At 35.2% G+C, this 18,177-nt stretch overlaps 1 protein-coding gene and 2 pseudogenes across 1 annotated transcript; all 3 read right to left on the reverse strand.

Annotated features, from left to right (window-relative positions):
• Positions 1 to 187: 187 nt before the first annotated feature.
• Positions 188 to 3,716, reverse strand: LOC107784953 (F-box protein PP2-B10-like; annotated as a pseudogene).
• Positions 3,717 to 3,847: 131 nt separating this feature from the next.
• Positions 3,848 to 15,489, reverse strand: LOC107784952 (F-box protein PP2-B10-like; annotated as a pseudogene).
• Positions 15,490 to 16,076: 587 nt separating this feature from the next.
• Positions 16,077 to 17,840, reverse strand: LOC107784954 (F-box protein PP2-B10-like). Its single transcript, XM_016606156.2, has 3 exons — positions 17,485 to 17,840; positions 16,724 to 16,845; positions 16,077 to 16,618 (listed from the first exon to the last, which is right to left on the reverse strand). The coding sequence occupies exons 1-3, from the start codon at positions 17,743 to 17,745 to the stop codon at positions 16,198 to 16,200; spliced, it is 804 nt and encodes a 267-aa protein (XP_016461642.1). The 5' UTR covers positions 17,746 to 17,840; the 3' UTR covers positions 16,077 to 16,197.
• Between the last annotated feature and the right edge of the window lie 337 nt (positions 17,841 to 18,177).

Raw genomic sequence — 18,177 nt, forward strand, 5'->3', positions numbered from 1 at the left:
CTCCGTTTCAATTTAATGTACAACTTAAACTAATATGATCATAGCAATATATTTTCCCATGGAGTTTTTTCAGTCTCTGCCAGAAGGTTGTATATCGGAAATTATCTCCTTAACGTCGCCGAAAGATGCTGCTATATCTTCAGCTATCTCGCAAACATTTATGTCTGCTACAGAATCCAACATAGTTTGGGAGAAATTTTTTCCGTCTGATTATCAAGATATTATATGAGACAAAAGATTCAAGAAAACATAAGTAAAAGGATCTCTACTTCAGGAACATGAATAACCATTTGGTCTCCATCAAAATCGGTATTGAATCCCTTGCAAATTAATGGATGTATACAAATAGTGCGATGTTAACCGATTGGTCATAGGTTCGAAATGTAAGGTAATGTTGCGTACGATAAACCCTTGTAGTTCGATCCTTCCCCGTATCCCGCGCATAGCGAGAGTTTAATGCACCGAGCTGCCCTTTGCTTAGCAGCAGCCCAATGTTTAACTTTGTAAATCTGCTCATGTAAATAAAGTGTCTGACACCAACAATAAGAATTCATTATCTTCGACAAATGTATAAAGGGGCACTGTGTGATTTGGATCAACCAATAAAAAACATCATCAAAGACTCACTCTGGCTTGTTTGTTAGCAGGTAGTATCTTCACACTTGTACAGGAATGTTTGTATCTTTTGCATCATTACCATAAATTCCAATTTTCTTACTCTTTGAGATATTTCCTGACATAACAACCAAAAAGGAGATGGAGAAAAGTTCAGATATGAAAGGGTAAAGTATGAATTGATCTCCCAATAGTAAGTTTCAACAAATAGAAATTTTAACTAACCTGCTTTTAAGTATTCTGTTGCGCTTATAGTTTTCTTAACAGTCAATACTGCGGTTCATCACCCCATGAAATAGCAAGTTCCCTTGCTGCCACCATATAACATTTCTTCCCTGTTTTCTTATCCAGTGAAAAACTCTATTTGACAAATCAAATCACAGATACACAACAAATCAGAAATTAAAAACAAACAAAAGAATAAGAGAATAAAAAGGAGGTCCTCGACCATTTCTACAACTACATGAAAAGGAAACCTGGATGCAGAGACAGACCCAGGATTTGAAGGCGGCGGGGCACATGAGCTAACTGCTCAACGAGTGCCCCATCGGACTTCTGATCTTAAGGATTTCAGGCAAAATATTTGACTGTTTTCAATATATATATATATATATATAGAATTTTTGCGAGATTAAAAGGGTCGGGTGACCCCTCTTCTCTATACTAGATCTGCCTCTGCGGCTGGACGTAGACCACTCAACACCCCTTATGAATTAAAAACAGAATCTTTTGACCCTTAAGGTTAAATAGGATAGAAGATATAGTACCAGTTTGCCTCTATCAATGAGAATTGGGGAGTCACAGAGGCTAAAGTAAAGGTCTTTCTTGGAAGGAGAAACCAAGAAAGAGTCTGATTTAGAGATAATATCTTGATAAGGTCTGGATACACACTACCCTCCCTAGACCCCACTTGTGGGATTTTACTGGGTCGTCGTCGTTGTTGTTATCATTGTTGTTGTAATGTCAGATTCAGCAGCAGATTTGAATCCTCGCGATATAGCAGACATACCAGCAGCATCTTTGGCGAAAGTGAAGGAGAGAATTTCTGATATGCAACCTTCTGGCAATAAACGAAAATAGTCCATGGCAAAAATGAATTGATTAAAGCTGCTGCATTTGAACTATGTATTTGCTTTGTTGTTTGTTACGTATAACTGAATCAAGAAATATCACATTTCTAGATATTTGTAATCTATAATAGTAACAATTTAGGAAATAAATTTAAATCTTGGATCCTAGTTTTACTCTTACCAAAATTGTCTATTTTGTTTCTTCACTCACCAAATGCGACAGACACTAATAAAGTTGTTACCGGAATTAATGACAATGACTAATATCTACAAACAGCAAAATGTTAACCATAAATCTGCATTTTGAGTTAATAATCAACCTCAAGGGCAAAGCGAGGCTCGAAATATATGACACTTTGGATTATAGGGAAACCAAAGCAGATGAATTAGAAGCTTCCTCTAGCCAAATGATGTACTTGTACAAATTGAACCAACAGTCACCTAATATAAATAAATTACAGGGAATTTGATCTCCTCTGTTTCTTGCTAATGTTAGATAAGAAAACTTAATATTATATCGAACAGTTATATGGCAACAGGAGCTAAGACAAGGAGTTGTTCATATAGCAAATCTTTTGGTGAGAAGGAGGGCGCGAATCCAAGATTTAAAATCTATGAGTTCAACTTTTAAGATTTTTAGTATTGAACCTATTATCTTTTTAAAGAAATATTGAATCTAATAGTTAGGATGTCAGAGAGAAACCATGCAATACCAGACACCGGATAGATCTTTTACATGAAAAGACATACTTCAACATCTCTATCCTCTCCGCTATCATTGAAAAAGTTACCCATTTTTATTTCTGTCCATCCGTCAACTCTTCTTTGAGCATTAGATCCACTAATTCTCCCGACTTTTTGTTGTTCCTCAGCCTCGTTGTCGCTCTCGCAATTGACAAATCTAACAACTCAATTGACACTTCCAAATCCGTCAAATGCATCTTGCACTTTGTACACCAGATAAACAACATATGTTGTTCTCTTTGACACAATTTTACTTGCAATCTTGCCACGGATATTAAGCCTTCGGAAAAATGGGAAATGACTCACTTCTGAGAACCTGCAAAAATTTATTTTGATCAATATCTGTCTGTATATGGTGTCCAAATTTACTTTTAATCTTCTGCAAAGAGATTTTTTTGATGTTAGAGTGTCATTTCTTGTTAATTTAATTAACTAATTCCTCTTAATATAAATTCATCAACAGAAAAAACAGAATACCTGGATTCTGCCCAATACCACGGTGTATAGACGTTCCCCGTTGAAAAATTCAAGTTCTCTTGCTGCCACCATAAAACAATTCTTTCCGGTCTTCTTATCCAGTAAAAACCTCTATTTAGGAGATGAAATTTTGAACAGAAATCACGTTAGCGAGGAAAACACATGTTTCTGAGTAAAAGAAAAAACGGTATTCTGGTGCACAATGTATCCTGTGTTCACGCAGGGTACGGGGAAGTGCCGAAGTCTAAGGAGTGTGATGTAGACAACCTACCCTAATGCAAGAGTTAGTGGCTGCTTCTACAGCTCGAACTCATGACCTATAGGCCACGCGCAAACAACTTTACCGTTGCTCCAAAGATAAGTCCTACGACCCGAGGTTATCAAGAAGAGAGGATGGATCATACCAGTTTGCCTCCGTCAAGGAGAATTGGAGAGTTACAAAGACTAAAGTAAAGTTCTTTCTTCGGAGAATGATCCAACAAAGAGCTTGATCTACAAATAATATGTTGATAATCAGAAGGCAAAAGATTCTCCCAAACAACGTCTGATTCAACAATAAACTTGAATCCTCGCGATACAGCTGAAGATGTAACAGTGTCTTTCCGCGATGTTAAGGAGAAAATTTGTGATATGCAACCTTCTGGCAGTGACAGAAAATACTCCATGGAAATTTCACTTGATTAGTGTTGCTGAATTAATTTGGACTGCTTATATTGAAAACAAATGCAAGATTTTAAACTATGAAAACAAATGCAGAGCTGTTTTGTTTGTTAGTTTGTGGTTAATAATTGTTATAGATTCGAATATATTAAGGGGATACCTGATGACAAAACCAAAGTCTTTCTCAGAATGTATTAACGGGACAGCTAAGTAAACCAAAGTCTTTTTTAAAAACTACCCCCCCCCCCCCCCCAAAAAAAAAAAAAAAAAAAGAGGTAAAAAGGAGAACATCCATTTTTTATTATTTGGATAACAGGACATATATGTTAGTTTTGTTACATAGTGATATCCTCAGGAACTTAGCTTTAAGGAATCATTATCTAAAATATGCATTACAAAAGTAGGGGGTGATACATAAAGCAGAATTTCCCCTTGGTTTTCACTTTCATGCTTAGTCATCCTGTCTGCAACTTGATTTTCTTCTCAGAAAGTGCGAATTATGTTTAACTGGTATAATTTCAGATAATGCTGTCATAGAATTTCCCCATTTCTATTTCCATCCATTCATCAACTCTTCTCTGAGCTTTAACTAAACCAATTCTCCTGACTGTTCGTCGTTCCCCAGCCTCATTGTCACTCTCACAATTGACAAATCTAACAACTGACTTACCAATTTCAAGACCGTCAAATGCATCTGGAGCTAAGTTGAACACCAGATACACGACATATGTTGTTCTCTTTGACAACATTTGACTTGCAATCTTGCCACGGATATCAAGCCAACGAAAGCCCCGGAAATAAGCCATTTCTGAGAATCTGCAATTCAGATAATATCAGGAACTGGTATAATTCAGATAATAATGCTGTCATCCCTCATTGATGTGGTTCATTTGCAAGTTTTCTCAATATTTGTATATTCATATGTGGTTCATTTGCAAGTTAAGAATGTATGGATTGACAGATTGTTAATGAGAATCAGCAAAAATTTACTTTTCTCAATATTTGTATATTCATATGTGGTTCATTTGCAAGTTAAGAAAATTCATATGTGGATTGTTAATGAGAATCTGCAAAATTTCCATGAATTTTCTGATCTTCTGCAAAGATATTCTTATGGTCATTCTGCTTTCGCAACCGATACTGATAGATATAGGCAACTGGAGCTTTTGAGCAATACGTTCAGTTGAACTCAATATTTTCGACACAGAACATATACGTAAAAAGCTATTAAAATTTAGCAAATATTAAAGTTTGAACTCATAATTTCAAAAGTACAATGAGTTTACTACTAAGAACGTTAAAGATTAAACCCGCGATGGTTAAATCTTGGATTTACCTATATAAAATAATAGCATTTTATTTCTACATATGCAATGCTTAACATGGAGTGTTACAGAATTTTATTTCTGTTCATGGTTGCAAATCCATTTTCTTGAGAAGCAAGTGGTGCTATTCTGTCTTAAAGTGTCCTTTCTTGTCTATCTAATTAACTATTCCTTCTAAAAAATAAATTCATAACAAACAATAACAATAACATACCTAGTGTGATTCCACAAGTGGGGTCCAGGGAGGGTGGGGTAAGTGGCGAAGCAAAAAATTTACCCAAGGATGTTCAAATTTGAAAGAAATGAAAAACTTCCTCACAAAAGGGTGGTCTGTATATGTTATATATCTCTAAAACCTGTAATTTTTCGACGAAGGTGGTTAATTTTAAGACATGTAGCTTCGTCCCTCGTTGAGGTATACGCAGACCTTACCCCTATCTTGTGTGAAGTAGAGAGATTGTTTCCGATACACCAAAGAATTAGGGGGCATTCCGAGAATTGAACTCGGGACATCAAAAAGTAAATTCTTCAACAGAGAAAATAGAAAACCTGGATTCTGGGTAATATGAGAGTCCCCAATATTGTGGTGTATACTCCCATGAAAAAGAAATTTCCTTTGGTGCCACCATAATACATTTCTTCCCGGTCTTCTTATCAAGTGTAAAGCTCTATTCAAAAGATGAAATCACATATACAAAATACATCAGTGAAAAAAAAAACATGTTTTTCACGCCATTCTATTTTCAGTACAATTTTCATAACTTTCAAGAATTCAAATAATTTGATTATTCAAATATTAAACTTTAATGGGATGAATTCTAGAACTCAACATTTTGATATTCCTTCAATAATTTTTCCACTATCACCAATACAATACATAAGTCAAATTAATTATTGAAATTTGTCAAAAACCGTCATATAAAATAGGACAGATGGAGTAACATTTGATGGGAAAAATAATAATCCCGCCCAGGAATAATATCCACGATAAATACTAATAACACAAGAGAGTAACAACGACACCAACTCTTTTAATGGGTAAAATACAATACTCGAGCGGAGCAATATAATCACTATAATATTACAACTTAGTAGTGTCAAGAGACTACTACAATCTTGAAAGAAATAACACTCTTTATTTAAAACACTTCACTACAATATTACTCACACTCGTTATTTATCTTACAGACTACAATCTGTAGATTACTCTCTCTAACTTCTATTGCTTCTCTCTTATTTTGGTATGATTGAAATGAAAAATGGAAGTCTCTATTTATAGTAAGAGATGCCATCCAACTACTACAAAGAAGATGACTTGTTGTTGATTTAGTTCTATAATTTTTCAACAAAGTTAGGCACCTCCCATTTTCTTCAACAAAATTGTCAACAAAGTTAGGCACCTCCCATTTTCTTCAACAAAGTTATCAACAAAGTTAGGCACCTATCCCATTTTTTCTTCAACAAAGTTGTCAACAAAGTTAGGCACCTCTCATCCCATTTTTCTTTATTTCTTTTTTTGTTTTTCTTTAATATGTACCCCACAAATCTCTCCCTTAATTTTGATTTTTCTTTTTCATTCCAAGACTTGATCTCAATCTCTGAAAATTCTCAAACTTAATAGGCTTTGTAAAGATATCTGCAGCCTGATCATGAGACTTCACATATTTGAGCTTGACTTCCTTCTTGGCAATGCACTCTCTGATGAAGTGATATCTTGTATCTATATGCTTGCTTCGATCATGATACACCGGATTCTTGGCGAGTGCCTTTTAGGTAATGAAGAATTATTCTAGTGACCTTCAAGTGAGTGGAGGTAGGAGCTTCCATGAAGCGGCTTATCAAGTGCATAGATAAGCAAACGAATCGTCTCCATGCGGGCAACATGTGCATAGACTTCTTCATAGTCAATGCCTTGTCTTTGCTTGTAGCCTTTAGCCACAAGTCGTGCCTTGTATCTCTCCACATCTTCATCAATATTCTTCTTTGCCTTGTATACCCATTTAATTCCAATTGCTCGATGACTCTTGGGAAGTGTTGTTAACTCCCAAGTTTTGTTCTTCTCTATTGACTCGATCTCCTCCTGCATCGCTTGTCTCCACCTTTTGTCTTCAACAACTTCATCAAAGTTCATTGGTTCATTATCAGCAAAGAGACAATATAAAAAATCTAAATTATTAACTTCCTCTGTGTCCTCATAGAGCTCTTGAATACTCCTTGTCCTTTGTGGTTGTTCATTTGAACATTCTTGAAAAGAGGGAGATGCAACATTTGTTGGAGAAGGAGGTGGAGTTGTATCCTGCACAGGTTCTACGATCTCTGGTTCTTCTTCATCATCAAAGTATGGAAGAAAATCATATGAAGTTTCTTCCTGAGCTTCCCAGTTTCATGCCAATTCTTCATCAAATTCAACATCGCGACTTACCACCATCTTGCCGCTACTTGGGTTGTATAGCTTGTAGCCTTTTGAACTCGTATCATAGCCAACAAACACATACTTGACACGTCGATCGTCAAGCTTCGCTCTCCCTTGATGTGGCACATGAGCATAGGCTATGCTCCCAAAGATTATCAAGTACTTGACACTTGGCTTTCTTCCACTCCATGCTTCTTGAGGGGTTTGATCTCTAACATTCTTTGTTGGAGACATGTTGTTCAAATAAACTGCACAAGATACAACTTTTGCCCAAAATTCCTTGGGCATATTTTTAGCTTTTAATATACATCTAGCCATATTAAGAATCGTTCAATTCTTTCTCTCTGCAACTCCATTTTGTTGGGGGTGAATAAGGTACCGTTAGATTCTATGAGATTTACAAAAGTCATAAAATTCTTTTGAAGTGAATTCGCCTCCTCTATCGGACCTTAAAACTTTTATTTCATAGCCACTTTATTTTTCTACAAATACTATAAAAATTTTAAAAGTAGCAAAAGCTTCAGATTTTTGGTTCAAGAAATAAACCCAAGTCTTTATACTAAAGTACAACAACAACAACAACAACCCAGTATAATCCCGCTAGTGGGGTCTAGGGAGGGTAGTTTGTACGCAGACCTTACCCCTACCCCTGGGTAGAGAGGCTGTTTTCGATAGACCCTCGGCTCTCTCCCTCCAAGAACTCCCCACCTTGCATTTGGGGTGACTCGAACTCACAACCTCTCATCAATGAAAAGTAGAAAGTATTTACTTTTACCAAAGGAAGGTAGATTGATTGGTCCACACACATCAGTGTGAACAAGCTGAAGCGGCTTAGTTGATTTTGACATGGCCTCCTTTAGAAAACTCCTCCATGCATGTTTTCCAAGAAGACAAGCTTCACACAATTGATTGGGATGACTTATTGATGGTATCCCATGCACCATGTTCTTTTCTCCCATTGATTTGAGTGCTTCAAAATTTAAGTACCCAAATTGCATGTGACAACACCATGATTTATCTTGCACATTAGCCTTCAAACACTTTGCATCAATTGTCTTAAGATTCAGAGAGAATAATCTATTTTTAGTTATATGTACTTTAGCAATTAGAATTCCACTTGAATCTCTAAGATAAAGATGCATATTTTTCATGTGGATGTCATATTCCTTTTCAAGAAGTTGGCCCAAACTCAAAATATTACTTTTTAATTTTGGGACATAATAAACATCTTGAATTAACTTGTGACTACCATCTTTACAGGAGATCAGAATCGTACATATCCCTTCAATTTGAATCTTTGAGGTATCTCCAAAGGATACATTACCTCTCACCATTTTATTGATCTCCACAAACTTCTCTTTGCATCCACACATATGATTGCTTGCTCCATTATCCAAATATCACGATCTGCAATCATCCTTGTCTTCTTCCATGACTGTCACGACCTCGTCCCCGTCAACTTCTTATTTCTTGTCGTCAACAAGGTTAGTTTTTTCTTCAACATTGCTATGACATTCCCAAGAGTAATGGCCAAATTTATGACAATTATAACACTCAATTTTGGATTTGTCATACCTTTGACCATTATTTTGTTGGTAGTAGCCACGTCCTCTTCCTCCTCTATGTCCACGACCACGACCTCTGAATGTCTGGTGGATTTTAACTTCATTGTTAAAGTTGTTAGCGTTGCTTCTTCCTTTTCCATGTCTGCCACGACCTCGTCCCCGTTCATTCCCTCAATAGCTCTTTTCATCTCCATAATCTTTGAAGGATGCCTGAGTTTTAAGAAGTTGCTCTAATGGAACTTCTTGTCTCCTCTTGATCTTTTCTTCATGAGCCTGTAAAGAACCCTCCAATTGCTCTACCATCATAGAGTCTAAATCTTTAGACTCCTCAATAGCACACACCACAAAATCAAATTTAGGTGTTAAAATGCGAAAGATCTTTTCTACCACACTGACATCTTTTATGTCCTCTCCATATCTTCTTAATTGATTTACAACAGCCTTCACTTTTGAACAATAATCCGAAATGCATTCGGATTCTTTCATTTTTAAAACTTCAAAATCAGCCTTTAGAGTTTGAAGTTTTACCTTCCTCACCTTGTCAAATCCTTGAAGAGAATTTTGTAAACTCTCCCAAGCTTCCTTTGAGGTGGTAACATCTGCCACCTTCTCGAACATGGCATCATCCACACATTGATGGATGAGCGTGAGGGCTTGTTGATCCTTCTTCCTTTGTCTTTGCCAAGATATCTTTTTTATTTTTAGGCAGAGCTTCCTCATTATCGGGTTTTGCATACCCTCTATCTACGATTTCCCACACATCCTGAGAACCAAGAATGGCTTTCATACGTAGACACCATTTCTCATAATTATCTTTTGTGAGACGGGGGTACTGAAAAGACAGCGTACCATTATTTGCCATGGCTCTGATACCACGTTGTTGGAAAAAATAATAATCCCGCCCAGGAATAATATCCACAACAAATAATAATAATACAAGAGAGTAACAACGACACCAACTCTTTTAATACAATACCCGAGCGAAGCAATACAATCATTATAATATTACAACTTAGTAGTGTCAAGAAACTACTACAATCTTGAAAGAAATAATACTCTTTATTTAAAATACTTCACTACAATATTACTCACACTCACAGTCTACAATCTGTGGATTACTCACTCTAACTTCTATTGCTTCTCTCTTATTTTGGTGTGATTGAAATGAAGAATGTAAGCCTCTATTTATAGTAAGAGATACCATCCAACTACTACAAAGAAGATGACTTGTTATTGATTTAGTTCTACAAAGTTGTAAACAAAGTTAGGCACCTCTCATTTTCTTCAACAAAGTTATAAACAAAGTTAGGTACCTCCCATTTTCTTCAACAAAGATATCAACAAAGTTAGGCACCTATCCCATTTTTTCTTCAACAAAGTTATTAACAAAGTTAGGCACCTATCCCATTTTTTCTTCAACAAAGTTGTTAACAAAGTTAGGCACCTCTCATCCCATTTTTCTTCATTTTTTTTTGTTTTTCTTTAATATGAGCCCCACCACATTCATGATTAAAATGAAGAGAATTAAAAAGCATAAATTGCACTTTTGGTCCTTAGATATTATGGTAATAAAGTGGTGGTCCATTTAATTACACAATTAAGTTAAAAATCATTTATATCTTCACTAACTAAAAATAAGTAATCAAAACAAAAATTTATCTTTTTCTCAGGGTCAGGCACCGATAAGCATATTGAATTATCTATGTGGCTGGGAGCCCTCGCAGCCCAAGCACAACCACAAAATTATAAGGGGTAAGCCGCTTTATTGCTGAGCTAATAACCCGTCGCCCTGCTATGCAGCGAGAGAAACCCCACCCTCTCTTTACTTTTTTCTCCCCATGTCTCCACACGGGAACACGGGGATGTAAAAAAGGGGTCCTATCAACTTGTTTTCAAAGAACAAAGTAATAAATCAAAGACTATAAAGAAAAGAATACCAGTTTGCCTCCATCAAGGAGAATTGGTGAGTTGCGAGACTAAAGTACAGTTCTTTCTTAGAAGAATATACCAAGAAAGATTCTGATCTATTGATAATAGGTTGATAATCAGAAGACAAAAAAAATCTCCTAAACGACATCGGAATTGAAAAAGAAAGAAAAGAAAAATTAGTTGTATTGCTGTGAAAAATATCCCTTGATAGTGGTGACTCTTGATGTAATTGTGCTTAAAAAAATATGGAGTTAATATATATTGAGGTGAAGGTGGAGTAATGGTTTGACATAAGTATGGGATGTGTGTTAAAATATACATATTAAAGTGCTTAAGGGAGGTGTAGTCACTCATATCCAAATGTATCCTACCCGACCCACAGCCTACATTACAACCAATGAAAGACCTACTTGATCTTAGACTGAATGAACTCAATTAGTAGCGTATTACACTACGGGCAAGCCTATGTTGCATCTTTTGTAGCATGTGAATGTTATTTCTGAGAGCGAGTGAATTCTTCCTATCTTGAGTTCTTACGGTCTTAAAATTTATTGTGTGTGGAACTAATCTATTTTGTTGTCTGAGGGCACGTGATTCATAAAGGAAAGGTAATGTTGTTGACATCCATGTCAGAGTAAGTAAGTGAATTGTGAATAAGGCATGGTATTTGTGAGTCGAATCTTAAGGCGAGGATGTCACACTTGTGTGCTTAAACTATTTTAAAAATTCTTGGTGCAATGAGTTAGGAGAATTGCTTAAAAAGGTCGTATCTATAAGTGTAGTTTGATTGCTCGAGGACGAGCAATGTTTAAGTGTGGGGTATTGATGTGTGGCTATAATTCCATAGTTTCGTACATTATGTGCCTTGCATTTTACATGCTTTAATGATAAATTACACTTTATTTGTGCATAATGGAGTCTATTTTATGTGTAGGTGAATTGGAGATGAAAGTAGAGCAAAATGGATACTTAAACGTTGAAAGTGTGCTCGAGAACAGTGAAAAGGAGAGACCTGGCGAGGCCAGCCTAAGGCCAGGCTGGACCAGGCTTTAGCCTGGCGAGGCCAGCCAAATTTCAGGCGTTAGGCTGGCGATGCCAGGCCTGAGGCCAGGTCCAATCCGAGTTTTGAAGACTTAATTCGTTTCGGATTTGACTAGAACTCGGCCCACACATTTAGGATTTCTTCTACACATATAAATAGACCTAAAACACCACTTGGAGAGAACGCTTTTTCAGCAGCCAAGAAGGGACTTGGGCAGTTAGAGGCAAGAAGAGCTAGTGGAATCACCCATTGGGAGTGAGAATCATCAATTTCTACATCTTTTTATCTTTACTCTGTATTTTAATTTTGCAAAATATTTGGGATATTGTTACTATGATTATGAATAGCTAATTTGTTATCTAGGGTTTTGATAGAACATATTGGAGGATGATTTTCTTGTTACGTTAATATAGATTTGCTGTAGTATTTTCTCTATTTGTTCAACTATATTATTCTTGTGGTTGATTGAAGGACCCTCAATTATCTGTGCCTATTTAGTATGTATTACTCGGGAGAGAGTGCATATTTAGGTAGTTGTTGAACAACATCACTCCTAAACGTATATGAGGGATCAATACGGAGGTTTAAAGGTGGGATTAGGGATAACGAAATCTTGGTGCGATCTGAGTGAGTTGTACTTAATGCCAGCTAGCGTAATTCGGGAGAATATGTCTAGTAAATTGTGGTAATTATTCGAGAGAGAGTTACGACATTTAGAGTGCTCATGATCGGCAGAGAAGACTTAGACAAATTTATAGGAAACGTAGCGAAAAGGATTCCGACAATTGGGTAAATCATAACTCTCGACCTCCTTAGTCTTGTCTATAATTTCATCCATGTTAGTTGATAATTCAAGTGGCTCTTACTTTTTCAAAACAATGCACCTTTCTCCTTATTTCATTAGTTCCATGCGAAAGCCGAACCAACCACCCCACACTTTAACTTTTACAAAGTTCATAACCATTCAAGTACTCATTAGAGGTGAAAAGGTTCAAATATATGGTCTATTAAAACAAAGGGGTACGACTTGTAATGTGGTTACCAAAGAAATAAGATTATAGGCTCAACGGGGTTAACTACGGTACATAACATTTAGGTGGGTAAACTTTATATATCTGGCTTAACAAAGAAACGCCTATATCACTTCCTAGACTGAACAATACTACTATTTCGCTTTGCAAACACACGGGGCAAGTTCTAGACATCAAATGCAATGCACATAATACATACAAAACTCACACACACATGGCACATAACTCACTCAGGATTGGTTTCATCGCGATACTCCAGTCAAAGCAGTTAAGCAAAATTAGGAATCTATGATTTAAGGTACTTATGCAAGAGTCAAAAATCGAGCCTAAGTGTCACAACCATAGTACTAACTATTCTCAAGGCATAACAAAGCTAAGAGATATTGCTTCAATTCAATTCATGGTACAATGGTTCCTATTCCTAAACAAAATAAAACTAACTATACCCGGTTCAAACAAAACCCTTAGAAAAGAACCGCGGTACAAAGAAAAATCAAGGGGGAATTGCTACACTACCTAACAAAAGAAAATCTTTTTGTATTTTTTCTTTCGACTTAAATCCCTCAAGAAAATTGTCTAATAGATCCATCGTCGGGAAAAGTCCAATCTTTTCTATTTCTGCTCTCTAAAAAAAAAAAATTCAATTAAACTAACATAATTAAAATAGCATAGAAAGTCACCTAGACAATCTCCGCACCCCACACTTAAAATTGTGGTTGCTATTGTTTATTGCTTCCATTCTATTGCTTCAATTCAATTCATGGTACAATGGTTGCAATTGTTTATTGCTTCCATTCTATTGCTTCTTTATCTTTTTAAGGTCGGGGTAAGGTCTACGTACACACTACTCTCCTTAGACCCCACTTGTGAGATTCCACTGAGTTTGTTATTGTTGTTATTAATCATTTGTTATCTTCTTATACATAAAAAAGGAAAAGGTCCAAATTCATTTGTTTAGTGTACGAAATATCTTATTATATTTTGAGATCATTCATACTCTTTTTTGACAAATTATCTCATATATACCCCTTGCTTTTAATGGAACTCCAATGTGGACTGTGTCTATTCCACGTGCCAAAATAATCCAGGAAAAAAGTTCAAATGTTCATATTCACCTTTTGACTGTGGTTCAAAATTACCCTATATTACATTTCAGGGCAGGTTGAGCTCGTTTATGGTCAAGGACAAGGGCATACATAGTGATCTCAAAATATAACGAAGGGTAAAATTAAACTATTTCTTATAATCGGGGAGTATTTTTTATCCTTTTTCGATAGAAAAATAACTAAATAATCTTAGCAGGAGTTGGAAGGTGGAAGGGTGGAACAAAACCATAGACGAGCAAGCGATGAAAATAAAAAAAGAACAAACCTAGAGTCCGAATGAGGCTTCCATTGCCAATAGTTTAAGTTATCGCCCCACGAAATTATAAGCTCTCTTGGTGCTACCATGAAACACTTCTTCCCACTATGCTTATCAAGTGAAAAACTCTGAAAAAGAGTTTGAATTAGAGATGCATTTACACAAGAATCAGGGTTTGGCACTTAACTAGAGAAAAAAAGGACAAAAAGAAGAATATTACTCCTTCCATCTCAAATTTAATATATATATATATATATATATATAGTACTCCCTCCGTTTCACTTGAGTACAAGGTCAAAGTCCTTAATTTTGAACTGTCAAATTAGATATAGATTCTTCAAGTTTTTTAAATACATATTTGAAAACTACATAAAAAGTACTATAAATTATAATAAGTTAAAAATATGATCAAAGAACAATCTCGTTTTGTGGAACAGAGGGAGTACGTCTTAAGTTGCATTATTACCTATAAAAAGAAGGAACAATGATAGTAATTTTTTGGTTGAGTAAACTAACGCTTAGCTAGTAACTCTACTCTGTACTTAATTAAAAAGAATGTTATTCAGTATGACCCCTCTCCAAAAAAATATACAGAAGCACCAAAAAAATGGGCACCAAAAGGTGTGAACCTATGGAATTTAGGTGAAAATCGTGAGAGATTAGGGTTCAAATTCTCGCCAGAGAAAAAAACGCTTTGATTTTTTTTTCATTTGCCTAAATCTTGGTAGCATAAGAGTTGCACGATTTATGCTGGTAGGAGATAGTAGATATGGTAAAATAGTCAAGTCACAGAAGTGGACCCGACACCACCATTATTACAACAACCAGAACATGCTCAGTGTGATCCCACAAGTGGGGTCTGGGAAGGGTTGGGTATACGCATACCTTATTTTCGATAGACTCTCGACTCAGGAAAAGAAAAAAAAAAACAAAAATAAATAAACAAACAAAGCAATGCAAACATAAAAGATAACCACTTCAAAATAGGTTTTTACCAGTTTGCCTCCATCAAGAAGAATGGGACATTCACACATATTAAAATAAAGCTCTTTTTTGGTGGTGCAAACAGGAGGAAACTCTGATCTTTCAATTATTTCTTGATAATCAGAGGGCAAAAATCTTTCTCAAATAACTTCTGATTCTAAAGCAGACTTGAATCCTCTTGATAGAATGCATGATCTTACTGCATCTACTGGAGTTGTATGTGAAAGAATTTTCAATATGCAGCCTTCTGGCAATCTTTGAAAATAATTCATTGGAGCAATAAACTTTGAAAAGTTCAAGTCACAAAACTTTGAAGCCCGTAAAGAATAGAACCAAAGGTTTTTTTTTGTTCCAACATTTATATATATAGACACGTATATGTGTTTCAATATTTGCTTAGATTTTAAGCATGTGTGTTCAATGCGTAGTTGGATAGTTCAAAGGCGATTCTATACCCAAGGACTCGAATTTGAGATCTCTGGTTAAGAATGAAGGAGTACTTACCACTCCAACCCTTGTTGGTAACTTATTTTTTCTGTTGTGCCCTAGTTTAAGCTATCTCAATTCCAAGAGATTATTGTAAATTTTTCGAGATAACTTTCTTTCATATTATTTTATGTCTACCTTATTTTCCTTAACACCGTCACTCACCATAATCTTCACACCTATAAACCAATGCATCTGAAAGTTTAACGTAAAACATAACCAAACCATCTCATTCGTTTTATCTTTTAGATATAAACTATGTGCTATGTTTAGATAATGTAGTTTATATCTAACATGAGTTTCCATTGCCGAATCTTCATTTTTCCTACATTTAGAGGTAAACGTAAGCCATTTTATTCACTGTACAGACCAAGGAAAAAACTTGTTGAATCATTTCTTCCATCTTGAAGTAAAGTTAGCCCATATATAGCCATAAAATATCTCACTATTTATATATCAAGAATACATAACTGAGTATATGTTTCTTCTCTTCTTCATTCTGGTCGAAACTCCATTCCTTGAACAATGAGGCCACCTTTCCCATGAAGTCGCGTAATCTCCATTAATCGCGCTTCAACATCTCCCTCCTCTCCAGTTTCATTGAAAAAAATTCCCATTTCTATTTCCATCCATCCATCAACTCTTTTTCGTGGACGTTTCACATTACGTTTAATACCTCTCTTAACTTTTTGTTCAACTAGACTCACAACGCTAGCTCGTTCCTCAGCTTCCTTCTTGCTATCGCGATTCACAAATCTAACATATGCATTAGCAATTTCTAGTCCCTCATGTCCTTCTACCAATTTGAACACTAAATAAGCAACATATTTTGTTCTTTTTGACAGTATTTGAGTTTCAATCTTGCCTCGGATATCTAACCAACTTACACCCTTGAGATGAGCCACTTCTGAAAATCTACAAAGTAAAATGTACTTGTCTTAATATTCTGTATGTAATTAGCAAATTCTTCTAAAATAGACCAATAAATTCATGAAAATGAACAGAGAAAAATATTAAAACCTGGATTCAGAGTGAGATATCCATTCCCAATACCATGGTGTATCAACTCCCCAAGAAATAGCAAGTTCCCTTGCTGCCAACATAAAACATTTTTTCCCTGTTTTTTTATCAAGTGAAAAGCTCTGTTTTGAAAGAAAAAAAAGATCAAACCACAAATACAGAGCACATCAGAGGGGAGAAAACAAAAAGAGAAATATATATTTTGATCCCAAAAATAATAATGACAATATATATATATTTCATGTATAGATGTGTGTAATATACAAAAAATATATATTTTTTGATTAGCGAATATAATTAGTTTAAACTGACCGACCAATTTTGTATTTTATAGTAGCTCATAACTACGACCGACCAATTTTGTATTTTATAGTAGCTCATAACTACGGCTAGCCAATCACCCATAACGCCTTTCTACATTGACAATTAGTTGAAAATTCTAAGTATTTCATAAAAGTAATATCCCATTTTATATTGGCACTCTCTACTTTTTCGTCTATTCAAAAAAATATTGACTATTTAATTTTGTATATTTCAATTTGACTAGTTGCCATAATTCGTTTGGGGTCCCAAATTGTTTTGTTCAAACTCCGGACTCACTAGCCCTTAATCCATACAAAAGGACAATTTTGCTCCACAAACAGAAACAATAACAATAATAATCTCACAAGTGGTAACTATAAGTTAAAAAAAAAAAACCTTCTTTTCTCGTTTACAGCTAAAATGAAAAATTTAAAAAGGGTAAAGAAAACAGAACATACCAGTTTGCCTCCATCAACAAGAACAGGGGAATCACAGAGACTGAAATAAAGTTCCTTTTTAGAGGAGAAAACCAGTTGAGAGTCAGATTTAGAGATAATATGTTGATAATCAGACGGCAAAAACTTTTCCCAAATTGTGTCTGATTCAGAAGCAGACTTAAATCCTCTTGAAATAGCAGAAGAAATAGCTGCATCTTTTGGCGAAGTGAAGGAGATAATATCAGATACACAACCTTCTGGTAACAACCCAAAATAATCCATAGAAAAATTGTATAAAGTTTCTCAACTTGAGAACTTTCTATATAGCAAAGCAGAACTGTAAACGAAAACTACTACACATTTGTTTTCTTTGTCTTAGCGGTTAAGTATTTGGTAGTATGTTACAATATACTACTTTATTGGACCCACAATCTTAGTTTGTATAGCCGCCGTAAAAATAATAATCAAAAAATATATAAAATTTATATATTTTTTTATGTATGTATACATTCTGTACGTTTATTTATATATTTTTTCGATTACCAAATATAAATAATTTTTAGAGCGGGCTAAAAGTGACAATACCCTATCAATATATTTCTCGAAAGACCAAAAAAAAAAAAAATTATCCCCTCCGTCAAAATTTACGTGGCAATATTTGACGGAGAATAAGGTTATTAAAAATATTATAATATTTATATAGTTATAAATTAT

This window comes from Nicotiana tabacum, chromosome 15, assembly GCF_000715075.1.
Source record: "Nicotiana tabacum cultivar K326 chromosome 15, ASM71507v2, whole genome shotgun sequence".
Classification (NCBI taxonomy): Eukaryota; Viridiplantae; Streptophyta; class Magnoliopsida; order Solanales; family Solanaceae; genus Nicotiana; species Nicotiana tabacum.

Bases quoted from the DNA above. Each gene is read 5' to 3' on its own strand.
- LOC107784954 (XM_016606156.2), bottom strand. From the start codon at position 17,745: ATGGATTATTTTGGGTTGTTACCAGAAGGTTGTGTATCTGATATTATC. The intron at 16,846-17,484 runs GTATGTTCTGTT...CTTTCAAAACAG, and splicing joins TTGTTGATGGAGGCAAACTG to AGCTTTTCACTTGATAAAAA. The intron at 16,619-16,723 runs GTTTTAATATTT...TTTACTTTGTAG, and splicing joins ATATCTCACTCTGAATCCAG to ATTTTCAGAAGTGGCTCATC.